The sequence below is a fragment of the Prionailurus viverrinus genome, chromosome B1, assembly GCF_022837055.1.
Source record: "Prionailurus viverrinus isolate Anna chromosome B1, UM_Priviv_1.0, whole genome shotgun sequence".
NCBI lineage: Eukaryota > Metazoa > Chordata > Mammalia > Carnivora > Felidae > Prionailurus > Prionailurus viverrinus.
In genome coordinates, this window is record NC_062564.1 from 85,403,855 (window position 1) to 85,423,162 (window position 19,308).

Genomic DNA, 19,308 nt, shown 5'->3' on the forward strand with positions numbered 1-19,308 from the left:
CCAAATAACCACTGGGTGGAGAAATAGCTCACCCAGTTTCTTATACAGAAAACACCCGTTCTATAAGAAAGCGTGTCACCTGTTTGCTTCCAGATGGGAGGAAAGAAACACTTGCCTTTACTCCCTCTAATAGAGTGGTCCCTTGACCAGCAGCATTGGCCTCCCCCGGCAACTTGTTAGAAAGGTGTATTCTGGAGCCCTAACCCAGATTTAGTGAATCGAAAATTCCGTGGCAGGGCCCATCAGTCTCCGTTTCAACAGGCCCCACGTGATGCTGATACACACTTCTATTTGGTAGTCACGGCCCTAAGATAGCCCCGGTGTGATGTTAAGTCCTAGCTACCAACTTGCCCTACCCTTTGGACCTAGGATGGATAATTAGGGAACTCACTTCGGCTCTTCCTGCAAACGCTAAGGCTGTTTACGAGAGGCACCTTCTTTGGCTATACTTAACGCGCAGGAAGTCGTTCCTGTACTCAAACGTCAAGGGGTCGCTTCCCCCTTTGCCTCTCCACCTGGACCAAATCAAAGATCGCGTTGAATTTGAGACCCGGCAGGGGTCGCTGCTGCCCATCAAGAGAGACCGAGGGAGCGTGGCAAGCGGAGCCCAGAATCTTTGACATCACACTAAGCTCCTCCTTGCACGCACACATTATACACACACACAAACATATACAGACACACACACAGACCGCGTTCTCCCCTCTGTCCTCTCTCCTACTGCCCCCAGGTTCCCCTCCACCGGCAAGTGTGTCCCCGGTGTGGCCACCCGGCGGAGCGAGGAGCGCAGCGCCCACAGCTCGAGGGACCCGGCACGCGGCAGAAAGCGACCGCCGAGCCGGCAGCGGGATCCGCTCGCCCGAGCGCTCAGCGGCGGCGGCCGGGACACCCTCGGCAGCACCCCGGGCTTTGAGGAGCCGCGCCCGCCCCCGCCGGGGCCGGAGCGCGCGGAGCCGCCTCCCCGCACGCTCTTGGGGCCCCTGCCACCCCTATGAGAGAAGCAGAAGCCGGGCCAAGGAGCTGGACACTCGGCAGCTGGACTCCTCCGCAAGCCCAAGCGCCTCCTCCACCCGCGCCCCTCCAGCACCCGTGAAGCGAAATGCTACCGCCAAGCTCCAGCTGAAAGGGGAAGGGGCCGGCGCCATCCCCGCGCTCGGAATCCGGCCCCCGCGGCGGCTGCGCGTCCCGGCCGCGGGCCCGCGGGCCCGGGAGTGAGCAGGCGGAGGAGGAGGAGAGGCCGCCGGCCCGGCTTTGGCCGGGGCCGGGGAGGAGGGACGGGGCGGGGGGAGGGCGCGGGGGGCGGGGAGGGGACCCCGGCGGATAAAGATGGCAATGTCTCTCATCCAAGCGTGCCGCAGTCTGGCTCTCTCAACATGGCTGCTTTCCTTTTGTTTCGTGCATCTGCTCTGCCTGGACTTTACCGTGGCTGAGAAGGAGGAATGGTACACCGCCTTCGTGAACATCACCTACGCGGAGCCCGCGCCGGACCCCGGGCCCGGAGTGGCGGGCGGCGGCGGCACCGAGCTGCACACCGAGAAGACTGAGTGCGGGCGCTACGGGGAGCACTCGCCCAAGCAGGACGCGCGCGGGGAGGTGGTCATGGCTAGCTCGGCCCACGACCGCCTCGCCTGCGACCCCAACACCAAGTTCGCCGCCCCGGCCCACGGCAAGAACTGGATAGCCCTCATCCCCAAGGGCAACTGCACGTACAAGGATAAGATCCGGAACGCCTTCCTGCAGAACGCCTCCGCGGTGGTCATCTTTAACGTGGGATCCAACACCAACGAGACCATCACCATGTCCCATTCAGGTAAGTGGCCCGGGCGGGTGCGCGGCGGACGCGGGCGGGGGGGAGGGGAGCCCCAGGGGCTGGAGGCGCCGAGAAGGATCCAGCGCCCGCCTTCTAGCTCCTTTCTGGGAGGTCTGCGCGGAAGACGCGTCTCTGTTCCCTGGACCTATTAAGTTTTGCTTTGCGTTACTTCGAGGGGGTTTACAAAGAAGGGATGACTAATCGGATCGCGGGGGAAGGAGGACCAAGACCGGAGAGTGTGTTCGGATTAGACAAGTGTCGGACGTGGGTTAGCTGAGGTGGGCTAACTTCCGAGAAGGATCTGGAAGGTGAAGTTTGGGGGCAGGGCTCACGTATTGTCCTCAGTTGTGGACCTGCCCCGCACCTGTTTGGAACCAGCAGATCTGATAACTCAGCTCTGCACCCGTGTGTGCATCAGGTATACTACTGATGCAGGCGTTTCTGTGTCAGGCGGCGGGTAGGGTTACTGGTGCTGGCAGCTCACCGCCGCTAACTTGCTCCTTCAAGTCAGGTTTCAGCTCTGGGAGATTAAGAGTTTCCCCCCTGCTGGGCTGACGTACATCATAAATAATAATAAAAGTCCTGTGCTCTGTGGCAGTCGGAGAAGCTGACAGGCAGACACGATGGTAAATAATCCTCAACCTGCCAAGAAGAGCATGGTGGCCATAAAGTTATGCCTACTTTTCCAGTATTTCATTATCCTTTGCATGAGTGGGAGGTTAAATATGCTGAAGGTTTTCTTTCCGGCAAGAATGAGGCGATTTCAGGGTAGAAAGAATAAGCTTTTCTTAATGATTGCAGGGTGCCAGGGCTAGAAATACATTACTGCCCCCAAACTCGTATTTATTTACCCTTAGGCCTGACATGCCAGTGCTTCCGCGGTAGGAACCAAAAGAAAAAAAAAAGTCCTCTCCAGCCTTGTCAGTATAATCAGCTACTTTTAGCAGTCTGGCCTCCTTGAGTTGGGCCCTCTTTCCCCAGAGGGGTTCCTGGGCTGAGGCTGTGGCATCCCCAAGGAGGGGGAGGAAATAGAAATGACAGATGCATTTTCTGACAGTTGTCTAATCAAAAATGTCATTTTCTTTAAAAGCCACGTTTTAATAAACAGTTATGCTGCTGAAATGGAACACCAAGCTTTGGCTGTATTGTTGGGGGGGGGGCGGCGGTGCATTCTTGGGGACAAGGTTTTATTCTGAGAGCTGTATTACCTGTTAATGAAGTATAGAATTGGTCTGTCCCTGGTAATCAACACCAGCTGTCTTCAACAAGGAACTTGTCAACCTTAACACAAACAGGTGGAGTGGGGAAAGTTCAGTGCTTTTAACACATAGGCCAGAAAATGCAGTCCCTTAATTAATGAAGAGGAGAGGCAGTTCACTTTTTAGAAAAGCTATGATAGAGCATTTGGGAGCAATTGATATGTTTTCTTGAGCTCAACAGTTTTGTAGTGGAACAGATTGTACCCCAGTATTGAGTCCTAGGAGCACTACTTAAACTTTATGATATTCAAGGATTTGGAGGACTATGGAAGATCACTTTAGGTCACATAAAGTATCTTTAAACATTTAATATTTAAACCTTGATTTGAGGGGTTGTGAGGAGGGTTTTGTTGTTGTTGTTGTTGTTCTGTAAATTCCAAAAAGATGGTTAGCTAATTTTCGGGGTTCTTTAAATGTTTCTCTATGCATATGCATGAAATGTTAAACTTGGCTTCTTTGAACAGAAAGAGGCATCATTTGTTCCTGTCTAAAAAGGTTTTCCAGAACTGCCAACACACTGGATCAATTGATGACTTGCCTGTTCTTAAAGAAAGCTGATTTTCCATACAAATGATGCTTAGTGGGACATAAGCATAAACATAGTGGGAATAAAGGGTTTAGTAATAGTTTGAAAGTTAAAGGCTAGAAAATGTAAACAAAATTCTCTAGTTTCATTATGCTGTTTCCAAAAATGTGTTAACACTGTATTTGCTAACAGCTATGAAACTTCTATATTATCATTTGACATATTGCCATATTAGGAGACACTTCAGTCAGAGATTGCATTGATTTTTGCTAAAGTCTCATTATAAGGAGATACATGACTGTGCAGCTTGGCAAACCCTTCACTTTACTCTTAAATAGGTTTCCTGAGTTTCAAACGCTGAGATGCCATCACTGATCTGTCTGTCCCTGTCTTTCCCTCAGCTCCAGAACTTGAAGGCTTTACTTTTTTCTAGTTAAGTTGGAGTCCTATTTCTAAATTCATCTTAGGAAATGGTATACATTTTAGATGTGGATCCATCTTCCTAAGGATCCAGAGGATCCTTACATTTGTAAACTTTTAAATTCAGAGTCTCCAAAAAGCTAACATCAGACTTTGCATGATTTTTTTTTTTAATCTCACCTCTCCTCTAAATCCTTTATTTTTGGAACTGCTCACTTTAGGTGAGAAAGTCAGAATTTAGTTACACCACCTATCATGTAATATGTATGCATTTGGAGTGACATGATCCCGACATACCCACTGTCTTGAAATTCAGTTAAATAGTCAGTTACCCTTTCCATATAAAATTCTTTCTGATTTTTTTTTTCTTGCTGAAATAATTTTGGGTTTCTGCCACTTCTGCAATTATGGTTTCTCATTCACAAAGACACAGATTCTCCTTGAATACACTAGTACTTTTACTTTGTAACTGGTTTTTACAAATCTTTTTGAAAAATATGACTGCTTTATTGAGAAAGAATTCACATTTACAATTCACACATTTAAAGTATGCAGTTGAATGGCTTTTACTCTTCGGAGAGTTGTACAACCCTCACCACTAATTCCAAAAAGAAACCCTGTGTGCATTAGCAGTTACTCCTCTTTCCTCTCCAGACCCCCAGCCCTAGGCAATGACTAATCTACTTTCTGTATATTTGCCTATACTGGATATTTCCTTTACAGATGGGACCATGCTTACATCTGTAGCTGGCACATAGAAGTCAATAAATATTAACCCTTAGAAGCATTGTATACACTGATACGCTTATCCATAAACTGGATCCAAAAGAACTCTAGGGTGCACTGAGGCCATAGCGGCCCTGGGAAAGAGCTCTTTATTGACCCTCCCATGCTTTGAAGACCAGAGCAGTTGTGCTGGTCCCTGTCTGGCTTCTGTGATTTGAGACAAGAGTGTTCTACCTCCCTCTGTTGGTTGTTGAACATTTAAGGATTCTCCTGTTGCATTTGTGCTTTGTCTTGGCTTAAATTGTAATCTCATCCTAGCAGGGACCTGTATGGTCAACAGGGTAGATTTATGTGTATGGAGACAGTTTGTGACTGGGTTGTGACATTGTAGGAATGATCCATTTTTTTTTTCCCTTTCTTAAGAGCGTGTATTTACTGTCTTTGTCCTTTGCTAGTGTGCAGACAGAGGGAAATGAGAAAACTAAACATCTATCTGAACGGAAGAACTTTTGAGGGACTTGGTCCCTAATAGTACTTAGAGATGGAGGAATGGAAGATGTGCTTAAGCTGGTTAGAGAGTAAGCTCAGCTTGGTGAGGAGGAGCCCAGGATGACATCTATCCCATGTATTCTAGCACTTGTCCAATGTGGGAGGAGAAAACAGGAGGTTTACTGACACTTTCTTGTGTCAGTGTGTGCTAAGAGTTTTATTTTTTAATTTGTTTTTAATGTTTATTTTCGAGAGAGCACAAGCAGGGGAGGGGCAGAAAGAGAGGGAGACAGAGGATCCTAAGTTGACTCTGTGCTGACAGCGGCGAGTCTGATGTGGGTCTTGAACTCACAAACCACAAGATCATGACCCCAGCCAAAGTCCGCTGCTCAACTGACCGAGCCACTCAGGCACCCCTAAGAGTTTTAATTCATGGGTTCTTGCTACATTTGTGGCCGTTATTTTAACTGGTAAAGTCTACCTTTGCCTTAACCTCTTTAAAGGAACTAGCTGCTATAATTAATTTTTTATGGGACTCATAATTTTCTAGAATGTGTTTTACATTTTCCTTTAATTGGTATGTTTGCATTGACTCTTTCTTTAGTATATTGTGGTTCTCTCTTTGAGAAGTGATAATATTGGCCATGTAGTGCCTATTTTGTATCAGGCATGTCGTAGGAACCTTATGTGTATTAGCTCATTTAATTCTTACAACAACGCTTAGATGGGTACTATTATTACCCTGACGTACTGAGACCTAGAGGAACTGAGGACCTAGATACGGAGAGGTAACTTGGCCATGAAGGTGGCAGGTGGTGGAACCAGGCTTGCAAACCTGAGTAGTCTGTCTCCCAAGTCTGTGCTTGCAACTACTGCTCTGTATTCTCTCTCAATTTGCAAGGACACTGTAAAAACTATGATTTAATGCATACAGGAAATGATCTAAAGTGAGTTCTTCAGAATACTCTAACAAGTCTATAGGCTGAATGCCCTGTTGACTCACACACTGGATTTTTGTGATGGGATAGATGGAACCTTCTACTTAGGGCTCTTCCTCCTCCAGATATCCCTCTGAGTAACTGGCTTTGGGTCAGTCACTTTTTCTATTCTGGGCCTCCGTTTTCTCTCTCTATAAAATGAGAGGTTTGGATTAGTTGATATCTAAGAGCTGTTTGAACTCCATAATTCCTTATATATTCAGGAATCAAGCTGTTTCTACTAAAATCCAGATTTCTGCCTTTTCTTCATCACAAAAACTGACCGCAGGGACCCGTGTCCCACATGGCAACAGGCAGCTGGAGCAGAGAGTGGCTGGCCATTGTTATGGGCAGTGTGCTGGTTAGTTGGCCCCGTCCCCATCTCTTATGGTCTGGCTCCTGGCCTGTGCCACTTATTTTGCCCCTGCCTCAAGCCCAAGGCCATTGTATTTGGGGGCCCAGCTTTATGGAGTCAAACCAGGGTCAGTGAGAAATTACAGAAAGCCGACTTTTTCTAGTAAAGGGAAGTGTTCACAAGGATAGAAGAACCGTTCATAAAGGGGAGAGGCTTCCTTGGGAGGTGAAGCTTTCTCTTGTGTTCAGATTGAAACTGAACGAGGGTGCTGTGGAGTTGCTGAGTGCGAGAGTCACGCACAGGCTTCCACTGGGTGATGCCTTAAGGGTCTTCTGGAGCCCAAGCACTCATGATTCTCTATCATTTGGATATTTAAGAAACCCTTGAGCCTCAGTTTTCCACTTAGCTTCTCTGTATGCGTCTTAAGAGAAAAATATCATTTATGCTTGGTCTTAATCTCCCGGGCCAAACCATCTCACCCTCCCCATTTAGTATTTATATACTTATTTATTTGGCACTAAACTACCTCTTCACTGGTCTCTCTAGTGGCAGCCAGACATCCAAGAGCCAGGAATTCCAGACTCTGTTATTAAAAGCCATAATTCAGTGTCAGAGTTAGATAACATTCTTGGCAGTGTAACCTAATATGGCCTGGGCATTTCAAGAGACCGTATGACTTGTTTACTAGTTTGGGTCATAGAAAGACCAATCTGGGGGATTTGGAAGGAATCTTACCTTCTACCCTTCCAGCCTTTAGTAAGAATTCCATCCTTCTCTCTCCTGATGGCTCTGTTCTTAAAAGTCCCCAGCCTTCTCAAAAAGGAAGGAATTTATGACCACAAAATCTGGAAAGATTTAGAAAGAACCTGGGACTTTTTAACTTCGCTTCCTAGTTTTATAGAAAGGAGGAATTATGCTTCTGATGGGATGTTAATTTGTCTAGGGCCCAGCCTCCACTTTTGAAAAGGACATTAGCCGTTGTCGTTGCATTTCTGGACCTAAAACTTAGTATATGAGGAATTTAATATCTTGATAGCCCCTGAAATACTTCAGTTTATCCCTAGAGGAGATGCCTTTGCCTTGTATACAGTCTAAAGAGGATCTTCACTTACTGCTGCATGAGTTGAAGTGATGCTGGAATTCAGTGCAGTTGATCATGTAAATTGAGAGATGCTAAATTTGAGTTAAAATGAAATTCAAATCCTATTCAGATGATCTCCGCTTTTAAGGATTTTGTTGGGAACATAAAACCCAGAGGAAAAAAGGCCGCCTTGTGCTGTGTGATTGTTCTCCACTAAGCTACAATTATGGTGGTTCTGTTCAATGGAAACCTTGTCTATAAGTATAATGTAAGTTTTTATTTTAAACTCTGAAGGATCATTCACTTGACAGTTCAACTGAAGTGTGGTTTACGGATTGGAGTCAAAGTATTTTATGATTATGTTTCTAGTCCTTATTTTTCTATGTGACAGGAAAGTTGAATTTCTTTTACTTCAAAAGCTTTGGTGATAAATTGATTTCTGTAAGTATCTTAAAAATTTTTTGTCTATTCCATAATATATAAGTGGTATTTAGAAAAACTTTTTCAGTAGAAATAAGCATCATTTGTCATAAAGTTAAGGCTTATGCGTTAGACTGTTAGCTTTTTTTGATATTAAATATGTGAATATTTCATAATATAGGTTAAAGATTTTTAGAAATAATTTTGTATTAAATATATGGCTCATGCATGTCCTTTCCTTTGGCAAAGATATATAAAGAGTACATGGAATACATATTTTAGGTAAGATCCAGGAAATGTTTTTTAACCAATTCGACCTGGTATTTCTCCATCATAAATGGCTTTTTACATAGTCCACTTAAGCATTACTGAAAAGGCAAAGATTTGAGATTTTCCCGAGAGCTGACATGCACAAATGCCTTTTTTCTTCTCCTTTAATTTTTTCCTTTGGTCCCCCCTTTCCACAGAAGATATTCATGTGGCCATTCTGTAGCTATGAACTGACTAAACCTACATCTGGAATGTAATTACAGATGACCCAAAGAATAGTGGAATCGGATAGATGTTTTCTCCTTTATTTACCAGGAAGCTGCTGGAAATGTTTTTCCTCCCAGATACCCACCAGACTGGCTGCCTCTCTCAGATCCCTTCTCTAATGTGACCTCACCACGAAGGCACTCCCTAGCTACTCTATTTAAAGTAGCAGCACCCCTCCCCCACTTACCATCCTCCACACTCCCTACCTCTCTCTCTGCTTCATTTTACTTCTCATTAACATGTTTGTTGTCTGTCTCCTCCCCCGGAATATAAGACCCACAGGAAGCAGGGCTTTTAGACATCTTTTGTTCATCACAGAGTTCCCAAAGCCTAGAAGAGTCCCTGGTGCATGGAAAATGCTTAGTAAATATTGTTAAGATCTGTGAAATAACCCGGAGACTGGAAAGATGGACTGTGTCAATACGTTGGTCTCTCATGTCATGAAGAAATATTCTGTGACACTAACATTTTTCTTAGCTTTTGACTTACATAAGGGAAGTCAGGGAGATTCTAATTTGAGTCTCCCACTAAAATGTTTATTCTGCATGTAGAATGTGGCAGGAAGTAGGTGCCTGGTTCATGTCCTTGGTCTAAAGGGAAAAAAGACATAAGCAGAAGGGTCTCAAAAATAAGTTGCAAATACAATTCTGTACATGTGTTTCTTGTCCTGCTGTTTTAGAAAATACATATCTTTTTCTCTTCTTTTAAATGAGAGACATATGCCTTATAGAAAAACTTGAAAATATGGAACATTTAAAAAGAGGGAAGATAACAAAAACCACCCTTAACCCAACCACTTCTTTTTTTTTCACTATGTGGATGCATATTTACTTTTACCAAACTGGGGATATATTACGTGTTTTGTGGCTTTTTAAAATTTAAGGGTACATTTTGAAATTTGTTTCCACAATATTTCTATGATGATCCCACTTTCCCCCTATATAAACAATGCTACCATAAACATCTTGTGTACCTAAAAATGGGTGCATGTCCATGGTTACTTTCTTAGGTCAAGTTCCTGAATATGGGACTAATTAGTCAAAGGCTTCTCCTATGTGGCTGTAAAGCAGGGTTTTTTGCAACCCATTTCGTGGTCTTTAGAGGTATGCTCACTCACTAGTATGGCTCTGTTGAAGGAGAAAGAACCTCTGTCAATTATTGGAGCTACTAGTCTTGTAGCATAGCTTTTCTCCAAGCTAGACTAGTTTGGCAGCTCGGGCAAGACACCAAAGGTAGAGAATCAGAAAAAATGAAGCCTGGGTAATAGAGTCATCAGGATGGCAATTAGCGGAACCCCTCTGTTCCCTCACATTTATCTATGACTTGCGGATGTGAAATGCAAATTGGAAACCATGTGTTTGGAGATGCGGGTTTCATTTGTGGTTCTACCTCACGTTGGCTTTACCAATGGCAAGTCGCCTCCCCTCCCCGGCTCTCGTTTTCTTTCAGTTGAAAGTGAGGAGCAGGAGGCTCCTGGAGGGGGACTTGGTTTAGATCAGTGATTCTCCACTCTGGCTGCACATTAGAATCACCTGGGGAGTTTAAAAATTCTAGATGCTCAGGTCCTACCTGCAGAAATTCTGATGTAATTGGTCAGGTGGGCAGAGGACTCTCCGGATGAGGCTAATGTGCAGCCAGGGTTGACAGCCACCTCACTGGGTGGATCTAAAGTCCTCCTTGAGTTCTTACATTCCATAGTTCTTTTTTTTAAGTTTATTTTGAAAAAGAAAGCGCGAGTGAAGGAGGGGCAGAGAGAATCCCAAGTAGGCTCCACACTGTTGGCCCCAGAGCTTGAGGCAAGGCTCGATCTCACGACTGTGAGATCATGACCTGAGCCAAGATCAAGAGTTGGACGTTTAACTGCGCACCCAGGCGCCCCACCTAGTTCTCAATAATTTAAAGATATAGTGATTTTTTTTTCCTTTGACAATATCTGAATTCCACATGAGAATTTTTAAAATTTCAGGATTATAGTGATTAAAACTATGAGGGTGTGTACAGTAAGTATTATTTCAAGACATGAGTTAGTGATTCACAAATAATTACCAGATTTTGGAGACCAGCAAGAACACAAACAGATGGCAAATACAGCAAGTACAAGAAAGCACACAAACTTCTGTAATAGTCAAAAAGAGTACAAAAATGAGTCAGAAATGATTAGACAATTAAGTTGGGTGAAATTTCATTGATGTGCTAAATGTTCATTATCTTTTTTTTTAATGTTTATTTTGAGGGGGAGAGAGGGAGAGGGGGGGGAGGGGGAGAGAGAGAGAGAATGAGAGAGAGAAAGAAGCATGCAAGTGGGGGAGGGGCAAAGAAAGAGGGAGACACAGAATGTGAAGCAGGCTCCAGGCTCTGAGCTGTCAGCACAGAGCCCAACATAAGACTTGAACTCGTGAACCGTGAGATCATGACCTGAGCTGAAGTCAGATGCTTAACTGACTGAGCCATCCAAGTGTCCCTTAATGTTCATTATCTTGATTATAGGTTTCTGGGATTAGAGGTAGAGATACCATGGTATTTTTTACCGAGTAGGAAGTACCCCATTTGGCACATCATCATTGTTATTACCCGGTTTGGGAGGCAGCACAGGGTGGTGGTGGGAAAGACCATTCTGGTACACAGCCAGCCTGGGTCTGAACCCTGACAGTCACTTGCCTAGGGAGACATAAAGAATCATAGGTATGGAGATAGAAATGTGAAGTCCTCTGATTGGTGAGAGTGATAGAGGTTTGTGGGATTTGAGCACAGTGGAAAAGATGCTGTCAAGACCTAAGAGTCTCACAGGGCAGACAGGGCTTGGACTCTCAGGAAGCAAGTGATTAACCTAAAGCCTTTGAGTCTTCACCTGTGAATGAGCCTCGTGTGTTATCCATCAGAACTGTTGTGAACTTACACAACAGAGTAGCCACTGTGAGCATGTAGTGTTAGCTCAGATTTTTGTCAAAAGAAATATGTGGAGACTCGGACTCCAGCCTTCCCACCTTGTATTCTCACCAGCTGAATCCCAACTATCCTGCTCTCGGCCTGGACTGCCGTCGCTCCTGCTTCCGTTCCTGCTCCCTGCAATCTGTTCCCCATCCAGCAGACAGAATGAATTTTTAAAAATCAAAGGACATCACTCCCTTGCTCAGATCTTCCAGGGGCTGCGTATCATACATGGAACCAGGTCAGAGGTCTTGCTGTCACCCCCAGGGTCTGGTGTGGCCCCTGCCTGCTGTCCAAGCCTCTGTTCCAGCCACATTTCCCCTCACTCTTTCCTCGCCCCTCTTTCTGGTCCTCAGACATGCCCAACTTGCTGCCACCTTGGGGCCTTTCAAATGCTCTTTCCTTCAGCTTTTTTTTTTTTAATTTTTTTTTTTAACGTTTATTTATTTTTGAGACGGAGAGAGACAAAGCATGAACGGGGGAGGGGTCAGAGAGAGGGAGACATAGAATCTGAAACAGGCTTCAGGCTTTGAGCTGTCAGCACAGAGCCCGATGCGGGGTTCAAACTCATGGACCGCGAGATCATGACCTGAGCCGAAGTCAGCCGCTTAACCGACTGAGCCACCCAGGCACCCCGACCCTTCAGCTTTTTTGATATAATTATTATCTATTTATATAGCAAATCTCTTTATGAAACATCTCTGTATGTTTCTGAAATATGTGAGAATGACCTCTAAACAGGAATATCTGGTAGATTTGTATCTGGTTCCCCCTTATTTAACCAAATTATTTTTTAATTTTGTTTTAATGTTTATTTTTGAGAGAAAGACAGAGCATGAGTGGGGGAGGGTCAGAGAGAGAGAGAGAGACACAGAATCTGAAGCAGGCTCCAGGCTCTGAGTGGTCAGCACAGAGCCCAACGCGGGGCTTGAACTCACAGACCATGAGTTCATGACCTGAGCTGAAGTCAGACGACTAACCAACTGAACCATCCGGGCACCCCAACAAAATTATTTTTTAAATGCAGGTTGCTCGTCTGTCACCTGTACCCTGAGGGGAATAGCTTTCAGCAAAGTCCAATGTGGTAGCGCTAGAATCATGGGATTTAATCCCTCAAATGGGCAGGGAGAGTTACCAGTCACCACCCTCAATTTTTTGTGGATTTCCTCCAGATTTTTACATGGCTCATTGCTTCATATCAACGGACCCTGCTCAGTCGTTCCCTTTATCAAGAGTTTTCCTTGGCCACATAAAGTTTTGTGGTGGGGGTGGGGGGGGGGTTGTTTTATTTACTGCTACTCATTCTCTCCTCCTTTATTCTCCCTTATTTTTCTTCATAGCATTTATCATTTGAAATTGTTCTATTATTTCATTCATTCATTGATTACTGTTTATCTCCCCTGTGAGGACATAAGCTCCACAAAGGCAAGGGTCTGGTCTTAACTGCTGTATTCCTGGAGCCTGGAACATTAAAGACATCCAGTAAATGTCTTTTGAAAATGAGCAGATAAATGAAAGGTAGAATATGTACCCGTCCATATTTTTAAAAACATTTTTAACATTTATTCATTTTTGAGAACCAGAGCATGAGTGTGGGAGGGGCAGAGAGAGAGGGAGACACAGAATCCGAAGTAGGCTCCAAGTTCTGAGCTGTCAGCACAGAGCCCAACGCAGGGCTCAAACTCACAAACCGTGAGATCATGACCTGAGCTGAAGTCAGACACTTAACCAGCTGAGCCACCTAGGCACCCGTACCCATCCGTAGTTTTCAGATGCACTGATCACTTAATGGGTGAAGTAATGACTAGATTACGTACACCTTATTTGCCTTACATTGAATGTAAGATTTAAGTTGAGACATTAAAAACCTCATTTCTTATCCTATGCACAGAACTATTCCTGCTGGGCCTGTGCTAAGGGGATTCATCTACTGCCTAACTTGAACTTAACCCTTGATGAGGTGCTTCCTTAGGGTGCTCAGGGAACCATCCTTTCCCTATTCATTTGCTCCCCTATTTCCATTGCTCAGCAAATGGAAAGGGCCTTTTTCTTTTGGCCTCCAGTCAGGAATGTTGGAGGATCTGGAGCAGGAAGCCAGTCACTATTTTCTGAAATCTTCTATAATCCTACCAGCGTATCTAAGGGCACCTGGTTGCCTGGTCCCCAACACCTACAAACAAGTGTTTCTCTGTTTTGAGGAGCTTTGCTTTGGAGGTCTGCAAGGGCTCTTTTTACAGACCATGGAACAGAAATGTCGTTTGAAGTCAGCTATTACGAAATACAAGAAATCTGGAAGAAGTACCTGGACATAGTGTCGCCTGGGTGTTTTTACTAGGAGTTGGGCATCTGGTAGATTGGGTACTTCAAGGGAACCTGAGTGTTACCACAAGGACATCCTATAGGTTGATGGTAAATGCTACCTGTAGAGTTTTTGAATCTCTCTGCGTACACACTACTTCATTACAGAAGAATCTGAAGTTAATGGGGCAGGAAGAAGGATGTCAGGATTTCTGCAAATGAAGGAAATAACAAATGACAAATGACCAGTGAGATAGGCCAGATCGTGACCTTTTGGGGAATGAGAGCACTATGAGAAAAATCTCAAGTTTTCTCTGAAATTGAGTAAGAGGACTTTGTTAAAGCAATTGTTGTAGCATTTGAGGTTTGCTCTAGAATGAATTTAATTTCCTATGTATTTGTGTGCCTTTGCTTTTTAGTTCTTAAGAACTATATGCATAAAGTTTGAAGCAATTAGGTAATATTATCCCTATCAGTTTAATAGTTCATTTTCTGTGGAAAACACATACTGTATCATTACTTTGTTCTTTGTTCTTTTCATAACTGCATTTGCTATATGAAACTGATCCCATTTTACTGAGATTAATTCCTTACCTGACTGTCTCTCCTGCTAGACTGTGAGATTCCTGAGTGGGGTGCTTTGTGCCTCCAGCCCCTTGCCCTGGTAACTGCCTCCAGCCCCTTGCCCTGGTAACCACAGGTTTCTTGAATGATTCCCCATCAGTGGCAATATTAGCTTATCTGCTCAATCATGACCCATCTTGATGCCATTCACCTGGTGGGAGGTACCTGGCTTTTATATCAAGCATTTAAAGGAAATAATCAGCATCTTATGAGGCTCACCTTGGCAAACACTAAACCTGCACAGGAGAGGTAAGTGTCCTTCTCATAGGGCCATGCTCAGAAAAAACATGAAGTGATGCTTTATTATATGCAAACCGAGTTCTGTAGATTAAAAGTTTTTAGTCTCTTTCATCCTGTCGACCTTTCCAACCGTCTTGAAAAACCATTCACCTAATTAAAACTCGATTCTTCTAAGTTAGAAAGTCTTATTCTCTTTGACTCTTGTAATTTGGCTTACTGCTGTCTGAAACTAATCAACTTTCTCCCATTTCTGCCGAGATACTAAATTAAGTATATCTTAGCTTATTACTCATGAAGACTTTTGAGTTTTATTAATTTAGTCATATTGTGAAAAAGACATTACCTTGTGGGTAAGAGGGGGAGAAAAGCCATTTTCTTTAGTGAAGCTAATTAGAACCTTAGAAGCATTTTGAACCATAGCATAACCATGAGCCTGCTTGTTATTTTTATATTTAGTCTTTGAAAAGATGGCACATAATTACTAAAGTACATTTTGTGCATTTCAGAATAAGTGATATTTTGGCATTAAAATGAAATTTGAGTAGGTTAAGATATTGGAACACAGTGCATGCTGTCACTGTTAGGCTAAAACAATTGCAGTTCATTGACTCATGCAAATCTATTCTGTTGTGTTTCCTGTTTGCATCTCATCACATTTACCACCAGATCAACTTGAATGAGAAAACAACAGCTCAAACTCTGGCCCTTGACTGATTGATAGATTTGATTGCTTTGACATTTTTCAAAGGAACGACAGTCCTGAAATAGGCCATTACCTTGTTTGGCCTAATTGGTCACCACCATATTTCTAGAAAAGATACGCTGTCACAAGGGAGACTGATTGGTAGGGGGAGTGGTCGCTGTCAGCGTTCATTCCACTGTCCTGTGCTTCCGGGTGGGTCTCAGCCCCAGATTCCGTCCATCCTTTTCAGGGAGTGGAAATTTCGGGTGAACGGACATGTTTCCTTTCTGTAGCTGACAGTTTGAGTAAGCTTCTATCTCCACACCAGGTAGCAAGTCTTCCATAGTGTATGGTGTTTGGTATTCTTCAGCTGTACTCCAGGCTGAGAAAAACCTAAGATAGAAGGAACCAGGATCATTCGCTTCATCTTCACCAAAAGGCAGAGAAGCAAGGGGAACCAGGATCATCTAATACGTTTGTTCAATTGCCAGGGTGACGGGGCAGCAGGATTCAAAGGCAAGTAGGTGTGACACAATCCTCTCCACTTGCCAGTGCTTTGTTGTCTAGCAACTCTGTGATGGACAAAGTCAGACTGGGCCTTGGTATTCATGAGCTTAGGGCCATTCAGCAGGTCTGACACCAGTTCCCCAGGGGGTCAGGGCCTGAGGAGCACTGACATGTCGAGTGCTGCAAGCGAGGTGGCTAGACAATAGCCGAGGAGCCCATTGGCAGCCACATGGCCATTGTAAACAGCCACTGTGCTCTTTCTCACGTGCCCCAACTTCTCTTCCCATGGGAGACCACTGAGAAAAATTCTCTCCTTTTTTGAATAAGACCAGACATCCTTTCTGCAAATCACCTCTTCCGGTTCCAGGCTTCTCTATGAAATCTGTCACCTTGTTCATTAGATGAACTCCGCAAATCTTTGTTAGATTGAATAAATATTAGACCTTGTTCTGAACACATGAGACTCTAGCACTTGCAGTAGATGTCTTTCAGACTTTACTTCTTTCACAGACCCCATGTTTTTGGAAACTTGCCCAGAGTCACAGATGGACAAAAGCAAAGCTGGTATTTTAATCCAGATCTATATAAATTTCAACTGTATTGTGAGGCGTATAGGATTTCTTTGACTTTCTACTAATTTTTGTGTCAGTGTACTTTTTTATGAGGGGAAAAATTTCTTCACAGATGATAAGCTGTAGAGAAACGCTGCTTCCCATAAAAATTGGGAAACTTAATCTGCCATTGTTAAATTCATTGCATATCTGCAGCGTGTGGTTCTTTGGTTGCACAAGAAATATTTCTTATTGAAGTTATAACGTATAAATTACTAGGGATTTAATTGTTCCACAAGTCAAGTCCTGTCCCCTGTGGATGTGGTAATGTCTTTGGTATATTATAGTCCTTGTCTGTAAATTTGGTAAAGAATAGTTCTAGTTCTAGGGATTTATTCCCATTAGTTAAACACGATGCTGTTCTTAGAGAATTGTGTCAAGCCCCTGTCTGCTAATGCTATTAAAGTAAAAGGGTCTCTGCAAATTTCTGCCACAGAATGTTATTTTTAGTTTTATAAACAAATCATTCTCTTCACATTTATCCAACTGTGATTTTCCTAGGTTTGTAATTACTCTTAACATTTGCAAACCAATACCAAATCCCATTTGCCAGAAAAATATTTCAAGGTCAAAATAAAAGAATGGCGCTTCCTGTCATTATGAGATTTTAAAAAGTGTGTGTGTATATGTGTGTGTGAATATAGTCTATAGTGTAACATTTTAATTGGTTCTGGATGATGTCTAATTCATGTAGTCCCAGAACAGTTTTGCTTTCTCATTAAATTGCTACACCCTTGATTTTAAATAAGATTTTCTTTAATTAGGTTTGTGGTTCTTCATGCTCAGTAACTCGTCTATTTTTAGTGGTTTTTTTTCGCTTATTTTAACTAATTCCTAGTATATTCTACTTGTAAGATTCTTATTGGTAAGAGTACTCCTAAAATCTGTTTTTCTTCACAGACACACATAGATTTACCTTGTACACAAATCTCCCCAGGTGCAAGCAGGACGAAAAGGCCCTTCTAGTGTGAGCTTCTATCTGCCTGTTGGTCAGTGGGTTTGTAGTTTTATTCGTCTGTATTATCAAAATTACCCAGGTCTTCTATTATTTTTTAATTAACCACAAAATAGAAATAGGCCTTTACTGAGAGATTTTAGATATCAACATCGATCATTTTATTTTATTGATAAAATGATTTACTCATAGTTTTTATCAATGAAAATCACGAGACCCTAAGAGTTTGCCTTACTGGAGACCACACAGCAGAGAATAAGTGTAGTTGGGAGGGAAACTGCCTTGGATGGTATCTGTGAAATACCACTCAGGGACCACTTCTTCTGGATCAGAATCTTCTACCTTGGTGCTATTGGTATCTTTGGCCCTATAACTTCTGTACATAGTAGGTTTTGTCAGCTGGTTCATTTCTGATCTTTTTTTTTTTATTTTGATATTTATTTATTTTTGCGAGAGCACAAGCAGAGGAGGGGCAGAGAGAGGGAAACAGAGGATCTGAAGTTCTCTGTGTGCTGACAGGCTGACGACAGGGAGCATGATACGGGGCTTGAACTCACAAACCATGAGATCGTGACCTGAGCTGAAGTCGGACACTCAATTGAATGAGCCACCCAGGTGCCCCTCTGGTCTGTTCTTACTCCTAGGGCATGGCCCTTCAGGTTACTTACCAGATAATCTCTTTCTCAGTGGATCCAGAAGAGTAGATTTTGCTCTCTGCTACCCTGAGAGTGCCAAAATAGCTGATTGGCTTTTTAGCCTCTGAACAGTTGCTTTCTGATTGGTTTCAAAGCATGTTCCTCTGATAATGAGCAGCTCAGGAGTCATCAGAGACCTCAGGAGGAAATTGCATGCAGAATGTTTTAGGTATGGTTCCTTTTTATCCCTGGTCCTTGAATCTCTCAAGTCCTGGCAACTTAGTTATCCTTGAACTTTGATTTTTTTTTTTTTTTTTTCCTCCCCCCTCCCTCAACTTGTAAGATTGCAGCAAGTCCTAGGCTGCTGTTTTCTGCTTGGTCACTATGATTTGAGATCTGATTTCACAAACTTCCCTAAGTGGGAAAAAGGCAGCAAATGTAGAGCTCCCTTCTGTGTATTTTCTTTCTTCCTAGGCTGTTGGACCCTCATGTTCTTGTTGCTTTGGTTACTCTCATCTTAAATTGTTACTTGATTTTTTTGTTTTTTTGTTTTTGAGAGAGCGAGTCAGCAAGCAGGGGAGGTGCTGAGAGAGGGAGGGAGAGAGAGAGAGAGAGAGACAGACAGACAGACAGACAGACAGACAGACAGACAGACTTTCAAGCAGGCTCTGCACTGTCAGTGCAAAGCCAGACGTGGGGTTCCATCTCCCAAACCATGAGATCATGACCTGAGTGGAAATCAAGAGTTGGTTCAACCGACTGAGCCACCCAGGTGCTCCTAATTAAAGAAAAAGAAAAAAATCTGTTGTTGTTAATGGAAGGGTTATTCTGTTACTGTCTGCTCATAATAGGTAGAAAAAGAAATCGGCCTTCTTGTTTTTGCTTATACATTTCTGTTCCTAGGATTCCCGTAGGATCTGCCATCTGTTGTCTTGCCCCCAAGGCCTGTCTTAAATACTTCCCCTTTGCTGAGGGAATTCCTGCTCCCTTTTAGATGTGAACTCTTCCTTACACGTTCTCAGGTAGACTTTTCATCTGTACATGTTTTAAAGTATTGGCCGTATTTTATCATGAATCTTACGTTTGTGTATCCCCATCATTAGATTTGGAGTGACCGGAGGGCAGGGTAATTCTACTTCTGCACCCTTGCTTCCTTCATAACACCTAGCACAAAGGACAGGACCTTATTCAAAGCACATGCTCAGAACGATGTATAGAACTCAAATGA

The 19,308-nt window shown here is 43.5% G+C and overlaps 1 protein-coding gene across 1 annotated transcript in view; it reads left to right on the forward strand.

The window, feature by feature from the left end:
* The first annotated feature begins 1,312 nt into the window (after positions 1-1,312).
* Positions 1,313-19,308, forward strand: part of RNF150 (ring finger protein 150) — a 259,684-nt gene continuing 241,688 nt past the window's right edge. Inside the window, exon 1 of the mRNA XM_047857015.1 lies at positions 1,313-1,810. Within this exon, the coding sequence (XP_047712971.1) occupies positions 1,327-1,810 (484 nt within the window). The 5' untranslated portion in view covers positions 1,313-1,326. The remainder of the gene's footprint in view (positions 1,811-19,308) is intronic.